The sequence below is a fragment of the Salmo salar genome, chromosome 06 (genome assembly GCF_965601325.2).
Source record: "Salmo salar chromosome 06, fSalSal1, whole genome shotgun sequence".
NCBI lineage: Eukaryota > Metazoa > Chordata > Actinopteri > Salmoniformes > Salmonidae > Salmo > Salmo salar.
In genome coordinates this window covers 98566910-98580000 of record NC_138296.1, presented here as the reverse complement: position 1 = coordinate 98580000, position 13091 = coordinate 98566910, and the positions used below count along the sequence as shown (strand labels likewise).

Genomic DNA, 13091 nt, shown 5'->3' with positions numbered 1-13091 from the left:
AACCAGAAGCCATGGATTACAGGCAACCTCCGCACTGAGCTGAAGGGTAGAGCTGCCGCTTTCAAGGAGCGGGACTCTAACCCGGAAGCTTATAAGAAATCCCGAATATGCCATCTGACGAACCATCAAACAGGCAAAGTGTCAATACAGGACTAAGATTGAATCCTACTACACCGGCTCTGACAATCGTCGGATGTGGCAGGGCTTGCAAACTATTACAGACTACAAAGGGAAGCACAGCTGAGAGCTGCCCAGTGACACGAGCCAAATTACTTCTATGCTCGCTTTGAGGCAAGTAAAACTGGAACATGCATGAGAGCATCTGCTGTTCCGGACGACTGTGTGATCACGCTCTCGGCAGCCGATGTGAGTAAGGCCTTTAAACAGGTCAACATTCACAAGGCCTCAGGGCCAGACGGATTACCAGGCCGTGTGCTCCGGGCATGTGCTGACCAACTGGCAGGTGTCTTCACTGACATTTTCAACCTCTCCCTGTCCGAGTCTGTGATACCTACATGTTTCAAGCAGACCACCATAGTCCCTGTGCCCAAGAACACTAAGGTAACCTACCTAAATGACTACCAACCCGTAGCACTCACGCCTGTAGCCATGAAGTGCTTTGAAAGGCTGGTCATGGCTCACATCAATACCATTATCCCAGAAACCCTAGACCCACTCCAATTTACATACCACCCAAACAGATCCACAGATGATGTAATCTCTATTGCACTACACACTGCCCTTTCACACCATTACAAAAGGAACACTTATGTGAGAATGCTGTTCATTGACTACAGCTCAGCGTTCAACACCATAGTGCCCACAAAGCTCATCATTAAGCTAAGGACCCTGGGACTAAACACCTCCCTCTGCAACTGGATCCTGGACTTCCTGACTGGCCGCCCCCAGGTGGTGAGGGTAGGTAACATCACATCCACCACTCTGATCCTCAACACGGGGGTCCCTCAGGGGTGCGTGCTCAGCCCCCTCCTGTACTCCCTGTTCACTCATGACTGCATGGCCACTCACGACTCCAACACCATCATTAAGTTTGCTGACGACACAACAGTGGTAGAGGCCTGATCACCGACAATGACGAGACAGCCTATAGGGAGGAGGTCAGAGACCTGGCCGTATGGTGCCAGGACAACAACCTCTCCCTCAATGTGATCAAGACAAAGGAGATGATTGTGGACTACAGGAAAAAGAGGACCGAGCAAAGCCCCCATTCTCATCGACGGGGCTGCAGTGGAGCAGGTTGAGAGCTTCAAGTTCCTTGGTGTCCACATCACCAACAAACATGGTCCAAGCATACCAAGACAGTCATGAAGAGGGCACGACAAAACCTATTCCCCCTCAGGAGACTGAAAAGATTTGGCATGGGGTCCTCAGATCCTCAAAAGGTTCTACAGCTGCACCATTGAGAGCATCCTGACTGGTTGCATCACTGCCTGGTATGGCAACTGCTCTGCCTCCGACCGCAAGGCACTACAGAGGGTAGTGTGTACGGCCCAGTACATCACCGGGCCAAGCTTCCTGCCATCCAGGACCTCTATACCAGGCGGTGTCAGAGGAAGGCCCTAAAAATTGTCAAAGGCTCCAGCCGCCCTAGTCATAAACTGTTCTCTCTGCTACCGCACGGCAAGCGGTACTGGAGCGCCAAGTCTAGGACCAAAAGGCTTCTAAACAGCTTCTACCCCCAAGCCATAAGACTCCTGAACAGGTAATCAAATGGCTTCCCAGACTATTTGCATTGCCCTCCCCCCTCTTTTATGCTGCTGCTACTCTCTGTTGTCATCTATGCATAGTCACTTTAATGACTCTACCCACTGAACATTTACATATTACCTCAGTTACCTCAACTAACCGGTCTCTCTTACCTACCTAACCTCTATCTACCTGTCTGTGTCTCTTGTACCTGTCTGACTTCTATCTACCTATGTCTCTCTGTCTCTCTTACCTGTCTAACCTCTGCCTATCTACCTGTCTATCTGTCTCTTACCTACCTAACCTTTATCTACCTGCCTGTCTATCTGTCTCTCTTACCTGTATACCCTCTATCTACCTGTCTATCTGTCTCTCTTACCTGTCTAATCTCTATCTGTCTCTCTTACCTGTCTAACCTCTATCTACCTGTCTATCTGTCTCTCTTACCTGTCTAATCTCTATCTTTCTACCTGTATGTTTCTTATCTATCTGTCTGTGTTTCTCCTACCTGTCTAACCTCTATTTACCTGTCTGTATGTCTGTCTCTCCTGTCTAACATCTACCTACCTGTCTGTCTTTCTCTTACCTGTCTAATCTGTTTCTTACCTGTCTAACCTCTATGTATCTATCTGTCTGTCTAACCACTATCTACCTGTCTGTCTGTCTCTTACCCGTCTAACCTCTATCCATCTACTTGTCTATCTAGCTGTCTCTTACCTGTCTAACCTCTATCTATGTGTCTGTCTGTCTGTCTGTCTGTCTGTCTGTCTGTCTGTCTGTCTGTCTGTCTGTCTGTCTGTCTGTCTGTCTGTCTGTCTGTCTGTCTGTCTGTCTGTCTGTCTGTCTGTCTGTCTGTCTGTCTGTCTGTCTCTTAACTGTTTAACCTCTATCCATTTACCTGTCTGTCTCTCTCTTTCCTGTCTAATCTCTACCTGTCTGTCTGTCTGTCTGTCTGTCTGTCCATTTACCTCTATCCATTTACCTCAATCAATCAAATGTATTTATAAAGCCCTTCAAAGTGTTGTACAGAAACCCAGCCTAAAACCCCCCAAACAGCAAGCAATGCAGGTGTAGAAGCACGGTGGCTAGGGAAAACTCCCTAGAAAGGCCAGAAACTAGGAAGAAACCTAGTGCAAGTGCAGTAGAGAGCGAGAGAGTTGACAGCAGGTCTGGGACAGGTAGCACGTCCGGTGAACAGGTCAGGGTTCCAGCAGGTCTGGGACAGGTAGCACGTCCGGTGAACAGGTCAGGGTTCCAGCAGGTCTGGGACAGGTAGCACGTCCGGTGAACAGGTCAGGGTTCCATAGCCGCAGGCAGAACAGTTGAAACTGGAGTAGCAGCACGACCAGGTGGACTGGGGACAGCAAGGAGTCATCAGGCCAGGTAGTCCTGAGGCATGGTCCTACGGCTCAGATCCTCTGGGAGGGGAGGGAGAGAGGGAGTATTAGAAGGAGCACAGGACACCAGATATAACAGACTGGCCCTAGACCCCCTGGCACATAGACTACTGCAGCATAGATACTGAGACGGGTTGGTCGAGAGACACTGTGTGCTCCGTCCTGAGATACCCCCGGACAGAGCCAAACAGGCAGATTATAACCCCACCCACTTTGGCAGCATCATGTTGTGGGGGTGCTTTGCTGCAGGAGGGACTGGTGCACTTCACAAAATAGATGGCATCATGAGGGAGGAAAATTATGTGGATATATTGAAGCAACATCTCAAGACATAAGTCAGGAAGTTAAAGCTTGGTCGCAAATGGGTCTTCCAAATGGACAATGACCCCAAGCATACTTCCAGAATTGTGGCAAAATGGCTTAAGGACAACAAAGTCAAGGTATTGGAGTGGCCATCATAAAGCCCTGACCTCAATCCTATAGAACATTTGTGGGCAGAACTGAAAAAGCGTGTGCGAGCAAGGAGGCCTACAAACCTGACTCAGTTACACCAGCTCTGTCAGGAGGAATGGGCCAAGATTCACCCAACTTATTGTGGGAAGCTTGTGGAAGGCTACCCGAAACGTTTGACCCAAGTTAAACAATTTAAAGGCAATGCTACCAAATACTAATTGAGTGTATGTAAACTTCTGACCCACTGCGAATGTGATGAAATAAATAAAAGCTGAAATAAATCATTCTCTCTACTATTATTCTGACATTTCACATTCTTAAAGTAAAGTGGTGATCCTAACTGACCTAAGACAGGGAATTTTTACTAGGATTAAATGTCAGGAATTGTGAAAAACTGAGTTTCAATGTATTTGTCTAAGGTGTATGTAAACTTCCGACTTCAACTGTACCTGTCTGTCTCTTACCTGTTTAACCTCGACCTGTCTGTGTCTATCTGTCTAACCTCCGTCTGTCTCTTACCTGTCTAACCTCCGTCTGTCTGTTACCTGTCTAACCTCTATCAATCTACCTGTCTGTCTGTTACCTGTCTACCTGTCCAGGTGTGAGCTGCAGCCTCGAGCTAGCCGTATCCCCATCAGGAGGGCGGAGTCAACCACAGACACGCCCACTGCTGGCCTTAACCCCGCCTCCTCTGGCAGCTGGGAGGAGTCAACTACCATGAGGGTCTGGAGACTCTTGAAACCTGGATACCCCCTAACCCTAGGTACACACACACACGCACGCACGCACACGCACGCACACACTCTGTCTCTCTGTAGATACATGATTATATATCGTGTGTTTGTGTAGGTGTGTCGGAGAAGGAGGTTCCTTCGTTGCGTGTTGTTTCCAGAGCGCTGCTGAAGAACACGGACAGGAGATCCCTCTATACACATTCCAGTACTGAAGACACCACAGAGCCCCAAGTAACCACCACACAGACTCCCCACAGAGCCCCAAGTAACCACCACACAGACTCCCCACAGAGCCCCAAGTAACTACCACACAGACTCCCCACAGAGACTCACCACAGAGCCCCAAGTAACCACCACAGAGACTCACCACAGAGCCCCAAGTAACCACCACAGAGACTCACCACAGAGCCCCAAGTAACCACCACAGAGACTCACCACAGAGCCCCAAGTAACCACCACAGAGACTCACCACAGAGCCCCAAGTAACCACCACAGAGACTCCCCACAGACTCCCCACAGAGCCCCATGTAACCACCACACAGACTCACCACAGAGCCCCAAGTAACCACCACACAGACTCCCCACAGACTCCCCACAGAGCCCCATGTAACCACCACACAGACTCACCACAGAGCCCCAAGTAACCACCACACAGACTCCCCACAGAGCCCCAAGTAACCACCACACAGACTCCCCACAGAGCCCCAAGTAACCACCACACAGACTCCCCACAGACTCACCACAGAGACTCATCACAGAGCCCCAAGTAACCACCACACAGACTCCCCACAGACTCACCACAGAGACTCATCACAGAGCCCCAAGTAACCACCACACAGACTCCCCACAGAGCCCCAAGTAACCACCACACAGACTCTCACCACAGAGACTCACCACAGAGCCCCAAGTAACCACCACACAGACTCCCCACAGAGCCCCAAGTAACCACCACACAGACTCCCCACAGAGCCCCAAGTAACCACCACACAGACTCACCACAGAGCCCCAAGTAATCACCACACAGACTCACCACAGACTCTCACTACAGACTCCCCACAGAGACTCATCACAGAGCCCCAAGTAACCACCACACAGACTCACCACAGACTCTCACCACAGACTCCCCACAGAGCCTCATCACAGAGCCCCAAGTAACCACCACACAGACTCACCACAGACTCCCCACAGACTCTCACCACAGACTCTCACTACAGACTCCCCACAGAGACTCATCACAGAGCCCCAAGTAACCACCACACAGACTCACCACAGACTCTCACCACAGACTCTCACTACAGACTCCCCACAGAGACTCATCACAGAGCCCCATGTAACCACCACACAGACTCACCACAGACTCTCACCACAGACTCTCACTACAGACTCCCCACAGAGACTCATCACAGAGCCCCAAGTAACCACCACACAGACTCACCACAGACTCTCACCACAGACTCTCACTACAGACTCCCCACAGAGACTCATCACAGAGCCCCATGTAACCACCACACAGACTCACCACAGACTCTCACCACAGACTCTCACTACAGACTCCCCACAGAGACTCATCACAGAGCCCCAAGTAACCACCACACAGACTCACCACAGACTCTCACTACAGACTCCCCACAGAGACTCATCACAGAGCCCCAAGTAACCACCACACAGACTCACCACAGACTCTCACCACAGACTCCCCACAGAGACTCATCACAGAGCCCCATGTAACCACCACACAGACTCACCACAGACTCTCACCACAGACTCCCCACAGAGACTCATCACAGAGCCCCAAGTAACCACCACACAGACTCACCACAGACTCTCACCACAGACTCTCACTACAGACTCCCCACAGAGCCCCAAGTAACCACCACACAGACTCACCACAGACTCTCACCACAGACTCTCACTACAGACTCCCCACACAGACTCACCACAGACTCTCACCACAGACTCCCCACAGAGACTCATCACAGAGCCCCAAGTAACCACCACACAGACTCACCACAGACTCTCACCACAGACTCTCACTACAGACTCCCCACACAGACTCACCACAGACTCTCACCACAGACTCCCCACAGAGACTCATCACAGAGCCCCAAGTAACCACCACACAGACTCACCACAGACTCTCCACAGAGACTCATCACAGAGCCCCAAGTAACCACCACACAGACTCACCACAGACTCTCACCACAGACTCTCACTACAGACTCCCCACAGAGACTCATCACAGAGCCCCAAGTAACCACCACACAGACTCACCACAGACTCTCACCACAGACTCTCACCACAGACTCCCCACAGAGACTCATCACAGAGCCCCATGTAACCACCACACAGACTCACCACAGACTCTCACTACAGACTCCCCACAGAGACTCATCACAGAGCCCCATGTAACCACCACACAGACTCACCACAGACTCTCACCACAGACTCCCCACAGAGACTCATCACAGAGCCCCAAGTAACCACCACACAGACTCACCACAGACTCTCCACAGAGACTCATCACAGAGCCCCAAGTAACCACCACACAGACTCACCACAGACTCTCACCACAGACTCTCACTACAGACTCCCCACAGAGACTCATCACAGAGCCCCAAGTAACCACCACACAGACTCACCACAGACTCTCACCACAGACTCTCACCACAGACTCCCCACAGAGACTCATCACAGAGCCCCATGTAACCACCACACAGACTCACCACAGACTCTCACTACAGACTCCCCACAGAGACTCATCACAGAGCCCCATGTAACCACCACACACAGACTCACCACAGAGACTCACCACACAGACTCACACCACTACAGACTCACACCACAACTAAACACACCCGAAACATACACCACCTAGCAATGTGTGTCCTGTCTTTGTAGGTTTGTGAGGAGAAGACCGGTTTGGAGGCTGAGGCAGTGTGTGAAACAGCACCCCTGTGTGGAGAGGCATGATAACTACACCTTCCCCAACCAGGACAGTGGGGACTGACTGACACACACACTTTCCCTCTGAGAGACCAGGCACCTGTTAGCACCAAAACACCTTTTAGACAGAACTATTTTATTAAATCTTTTTAAACTGTGTGATTCTTATACGTGTGTGTGTGTGTGTGTTGAAATACTGCAGTGTATATTGTGTAATGTAAAGCTTCTTGTGTGTTAGCTGCTGTAAGTTCCTCTGTATCACCTGTAAACTATAATATTCTGAATATATCATGTATTTAATGAGCTGTAAGGTATAATAATCTGAATATATCATGTATTTAATGACCTGTAAACTATAATATTCTGAATATATCATGTATTTAATGACCTGTAAACTATAAAAATCTGAATATATCATGTATTTAATGATCTCTCACAGCATTCCTATAAAGGCTCCTGTATACAGTGAGGGGAAAAAAGTATTTGATCCCCTGCTGATTTTGTACGTTTGCCTGCTGACAAAGAAACGATCAGTCTATAATTTTAATGGTAGGTTCATTTGAACAGTGAGAGACAGAATAACAACAAAAATATCCAGAAAAACGCATGTCAAAAATGTTATAAAATGATTTGCATTTTAATGAGGGAAATAAGTATTTGACCCCCTCTCAATCAGAAAGATTTCTGGCTCCCAGGTGTCTTTTATACAGATAACAAGCTGAGATTAGGAGCACACTCTTAAAGGGAGTGCTCCTAACCGCTGCTTGTTACCTGTATAAAAGACACCTGTCCACAGAAGCAACCAATCAATCAGATTCCAAACTCTCCACCATGGCCAAGACCAAAGAGCTCTCCAAGGATGTCAGGGACAAGATTGTAGACCTACACAAGGCTGGAATGGGCTACAAGACCATCGCCAAGCAGCTTGGTGAGAAGGTGACAACAGTTGGTGCGATTATTCGCAAATGAAAGAAACACAAAATAATTGTCAATATCCCTCGGCCTGGGGCTCCATGCAAGATCTCACCTCGTGGGGTTGCAATGATGATGAGAACGGTGAGGAATCAGCCCAGAACTACACGGGAGGATCTTGTCAATGATCTCAAGGCAGCTGGGACCATAGTCACCAAGAAAACAATTGGTAACACACTACGCCGTGAAGGACTGAAATCCTGCAGCGCCCGCAAGGTCCCCCTGCTCAAGAATACATATACATGCCCGTCTGAAGTTTGCCAATGAACATCTGAATGATTCAGAGGACAACTGGTGAAAGTGTTGTGGTCAGATGAGACCAAAATGGAGCTCTTTGGCATCAACTCAACTCGCCGTGTTTGGAGGAGGAGGAATGCTGCCTATGACCCCAAGAACACCATCCCCACCGTCAAACATGGAGGTGGAAACATTATGCTTTGGGGGTGTTTTTCTGCTAAGGGGACAGGACAACTTCACCGCATCAAAGGGACGATGGACGGGGCCATGTACCGTCAAATCTTGGGTGAGAACCTCCTTCCCTCAGCCAGGGCATTGAAAATGGGTCATGGATGGGTATTCCAGCATGACAATGACCCAAAACACACGGCCAAGGCAACAAAGGAGTGGCTCAAGAAGAAGCACATTAAGGTCCTGGAGTGGCCTAGCCAGTCTCCAGACCTTAATCCCATAGAAAATCTGTGGAGGGAGCTGAAGGTTCGAGTTGCCAAACGTCAGCCTCGAAACCTTAATGACTTGGAGAAGATCTGCAAAGAGGAGTGGGACAAAATCCCTCCTGAGATGTGTGCAAACCTGGTGGCCAACTACAAGAAACGTCTGACCTCTGTGATTGCCAACAAGGGTTTTGCCACCAAGTACTAAGTCATGTTTTGCAGAGGGGTCAAACACTTATTTCCCCCATTAAAATGCAAATCATTTTATAACATTTTTGACATGCGTTTTTCTGGATATTTTGTTGTTATTCTGTCTCTCACTGTTCAAATAAACCTACCATTAACATTATAGACTGATCATTTCTTTGGAAGTGGGCAAACGTACAAAATCAGCAGGGGATCAAATACTTTTTTCCCCCACTGTATATAGTGCACTACTTTGGAGCAGGGCCCTATATAGTGCACTACTTTGGAGCAGGGCCCTATATAGTGCACTACTTTGGAGCAGGGCCCTATATAGTGCACTACTTTGGAGCAGGGCCCTATATAGTGCACTACTTTGGAGCAGGGCCCTATATAGTGCACTACTTTGGAGCAGGGCCCTATATAGTGCACTACTTTGGAGCAGAGCCCTATATAGTGCACTACTTTGGAGCAGAGCCCTATATAGTGCACTACTTTGGAGCAGGGCCCATAGGGGTCTATATAGTCAATACCACACTGATGCTGAGATCAAATCTAATCACATTTTATTGGTCACAGACACATGTTTATCAGATGTTACTGCTGGTGTAGCGAAACGCTAATTAAACCAGACTGATGGGTAATGATACAAGACTTTCTCTCTCTCTGTAGTGTATAGTCTGTAGGATATCATGGAATGGAATTTAAGATGGGCTGGCTTTCCATTTTTTGTCTTCCCAAATATTACATTTACGTTATTTAGCAGACGCTCTTATCCAGAGCGACTTACAAATTGGTGCATTCACCTTATGATATCCAGTGGAACAACCACTTTACAATAGTGCATCTAAATCTTTTAAGGGGGGGTTAGAAGGATTACTTTATCCTATGGCACGGATTTTGGATCCAGGCTAGTAGGAATTGCGGTCTAGAAGCCCGGCTGGCCACAATCCATGAATTCCATCCAGAGTGCACATATTGTAATACTGTAATATTTGTTCCCTTAAAATGTTAGTAGAAATGCCAACAAGGTTTTTCAGTCAATCACCACCACAAACTGACAGGCTTTTGTTGACAGACATTTTATTAGAAAACACTCCTGTACAGGCTGGGAGAGACAGACGGGGAAGGAGAGACAGACGACGAAGGTGAGAAGAGGCGTCGTCTCACCGCTGCTCTCTCTGGTCCCCCCTTCAGCCGCCACCTGTGAGGAGAGGCAATGAGTCAGATTGTGCGTCCCTTCATGGCACCCTATTGCTTACTTGGGCCCTGGTCAAAAGTGGTGCACTAAATAGGGAATAGGGTGCTATATGGGATGAAGCCACAGCCTTACCAATCCAAGTATTCAATATTCCAATGGTAACCCCCTGAATTCGCCCAGTGTCCAGACTGACGAATCAAGAAGCTTGAAATACCGCTTGTTTTTTTAAAAAGAACATCCAAATTCACAGCAGCCACGTCGTCACGTTGGACAACAGGGTAGTCAGCCAATCAGCTCCTTCGTTCTTCAACGACAGTCCATGCAGCTCTGTTTAATAAGCTAGCAAGTACGAGGACGAAAACGGCAGTATTTCAAGCTTCTTGATTCGTCAGTCTGGACACTGGGCGAATTCGGGGTACCATTGGAATATTGAATACTTGGGTCGAGGTACATGCTCGAGCCATATCCTGCTCTGAGCCGCCCTATTTGAGAACGGAGCTCCACCTCGAAGAGAACAAGATACGGTAGAGAGAGATCTCTGGCTACCTCACCTCTGTCCTCACCTCCGTCCTCTCCTCTATCCTCTGTCCTCTCTCCTCACCTCTATCCTCTCCTCTGTCCTCTATCCTCCTCTCCTCTGTCCTCTATCCTCTCTCCTCACCTCCTGTCCTCTCCTCTATCCTCTCTCCTCTCCTCACCTCTCCAGGCCAGTTCTTTCTACTCCAGTTTCTTGGGGTTGTTGACGGCCACGTAGTGATATAGAACCACCAGCAGGAACAGAGAAACACCCAACATGTTGGCGAAGATGGCCAGCTGCACGTCCGTCACCATCTGGAGGGGGGGGGGGGGGCAGAAACATACATATCATTACCATTCTGGAGGGGGGGGGGGGCAGAAACATACATATCATTACCATTACATCGTGAATAAACATACTATTACGCAAAGGACTTTTATTTTTGAACATTTCCCCCAATACCGCGACCCGGAAGTAATAGTTGTATTTTTGTTGTAGCTGTAGAGACGCTGATGTAGGGATGACCAGGGTTTGTTCTCTTGATAAGGGCGTGATTTGGACAATTTTCCTGTCCTGCTAAGCATTCAAAATGTAACGAATACTGTTGAGTGTCAGGAGGAAAATGTAGGAAGTTTAAAACTCCAGCAGGAAGTTTAAAACTCCAGCAGGAAGTGTAATAGATTGGTGCCGCGTTCAAAACAACTGAACTCGGAGCTCTAGAAAAAAAAAGGCCCGAAATCTCGATTTAGATCAGCGTTATAATCTTTCCCCCCCCCAGTCGGAGTAACAAGTTCCCCGTGGTTTTTATTAACACACTGAAGTCGGAGATTTCATTGTTCCCTATGCCCAGGTGGTTATAATACGACACTAGTTACTAACTACTCGCCATTCATTAGACTATTAGCTAGGTAGCTAACTAGCTAGCAAAACATGGATGGTTGGTCGACTGGTCATTAATAATGTCACATTATGAATAGTTGATAACATGATAAAGACTATTCTGACGTTAGTTAGTTATGCCTATAAAATGAGGATAGCCATTATTATGTTATTTCCATCAGTGGCCAACGTCGCACAGTACAACGCGACGATAAATCGGCGAGGAAGGAAATACAGCCTTTGATTAAAAAATAAATAAATAATAATAATAAATCATTCGACTACATTTCAGCAAAAATACCCAATGCATTCCTTACGTTATTTCTCGCTGATGTGTAATTTAGTTGGTTGCAGACTCAGTTTGCCTTTCCGATGTGTGATGCTGTCGCAGGTCTCCAGTCCTCTCGCTTCCGGTTAGAGGGCCACGTCACCGTAATGAGAGGGACACGTCACCGCAACGAGAGGGCGGCGCCATAGAAATATAACTCATAGATCGGCTCTGTCTGTACATAGATCGGCTCTGTCTGTACATAGATCGGCTCCGTCTGTACATAGATCGGCTCCGTCTGTACATAGATCGGCTCCGTCTGTACATAGATCGGCTCCGTCTGTACATAGATCGGCTCCGTCTGTACATAGATCGGCTCCGTCTGTACATAGATCGGCTCCGTCTGTACATAGATCGGCTCCGTCTGTACATAGATCGGCTCCGTCTGTACATAGATCGGCTCCGTCTGTACATAGATCGGCTCTGTCTGTACATAGATCGGCTCCGTCTGTACATATTGTCACCTGGGGTGTATTCATTCCGCCGATTCTGTTGCTTCCGACAAGAAAGGTTTTGGCAACAGAATCGACTGAATGAATAGGCTACACGCCTGATTTATATGAATATTATTATGAATATTTCATTAGCAAATATTAATCTAGAATTAGAATATGATATTTGAATGTGAATCAATGATTTAGATTTTGATACAAGTTATTGGTCTTCCTCGCCAGAGGTAATGGTGGGTCCGGGCCAGTGGTGTTGTAAAAACGGCTAGCTCGTCTGAGTGGTGGGCTGTGAAGGCCCTCAACCACTAGGTCTTATTGCTGATGGTTAAGGTTCTGACTATAGGCTGTCCGGATAGGCAGGTGTGGCCATAAACAGAGTCTGATTGGCTCTTGGGTCAGCACCACACATTAGAACACACATCAAGATGGCGCCGCACCGTTTTGCTCCGACCCAACTTTGATATTTTTGTGATTATTTTGTTGTTTATTTTTACTCTGTTTTCACGAAATGTTTCCGCTGTTATTTCTGACATAAAAACTAATAAAATAGCTACATGGGCCGAGTTAACCTCGTATCTTTATTGACCTTTTTATTTCTCAATATTTACACTCTCTCTGCACACTCACAGGGCCTTAAACGCACGGTAGGTGGCGGGA

The 13091-nt window shown here is 47.9% G+C and overlaps 2 protein-coding genes across 2 annotated transcripts in view; one reads left to right on the top strand and one right to left on the bottom strand.

Annotated features, from left to right (window-relative positions):
• agbl5 (AGBL carboxypeptidase 5) overlaps positions 1–7655 on the top strand; it is a 73751-nt gene extending 66096 nt beyond the window's left edge. Inside the window, exons 17-19 of the mRNA XM_082976186.1 lie at positions 4157–4320; positions 4407–4522; positions 7190–7655. Of these exons, the coding sequence (XP_082832312.1) occupies positions 4157–4320; positions 4407–4522; positions 7190–7261 (352 nt within the window). The 3' untranslated portion in view covers positions 7262–7655. The remainder of the gene's footprint in view (positions 1–4156; positions 4321–4406; positions 4523–7189) is intronic.
• Positions 7656–10126: 2471 nt separating this feature from the next.
• ost4 (oligosaccharyltransferase complex subunit 4 (non-catalytic)) lies at positions 10127–12097 on the bottom strand. The gene is made up of 3 exons (XM_045721258.2): positions 11975–12097; positions 10960–11092; positions 10127–10264 (listed from the first exon to the last, which is right to left on the bottom strand). Exon 2 carries the CDS (start codon positions 11090–11092, stop codon positions 10979–10981), a length of 114 nt encoding a protein of 37 aa, XP_045577214.1. The 5' UTR covers positions 11975–12097; the 3' UTR covers positions 10127–10264; positions 10960–10978.
• Between the last annotated feature and the right edge of the window lie 994 nt (positions 12098–13091).

What these genes read in the sequence shown, in the direction of transcription:
- ost4 (XM_045721258.2), bottom strand. Translation starts at nt 11,092, where the DNA reads ATGGTGACGGACGTGCAGCTGGCCATCTTCGCCAACATGTTGGGTGTT.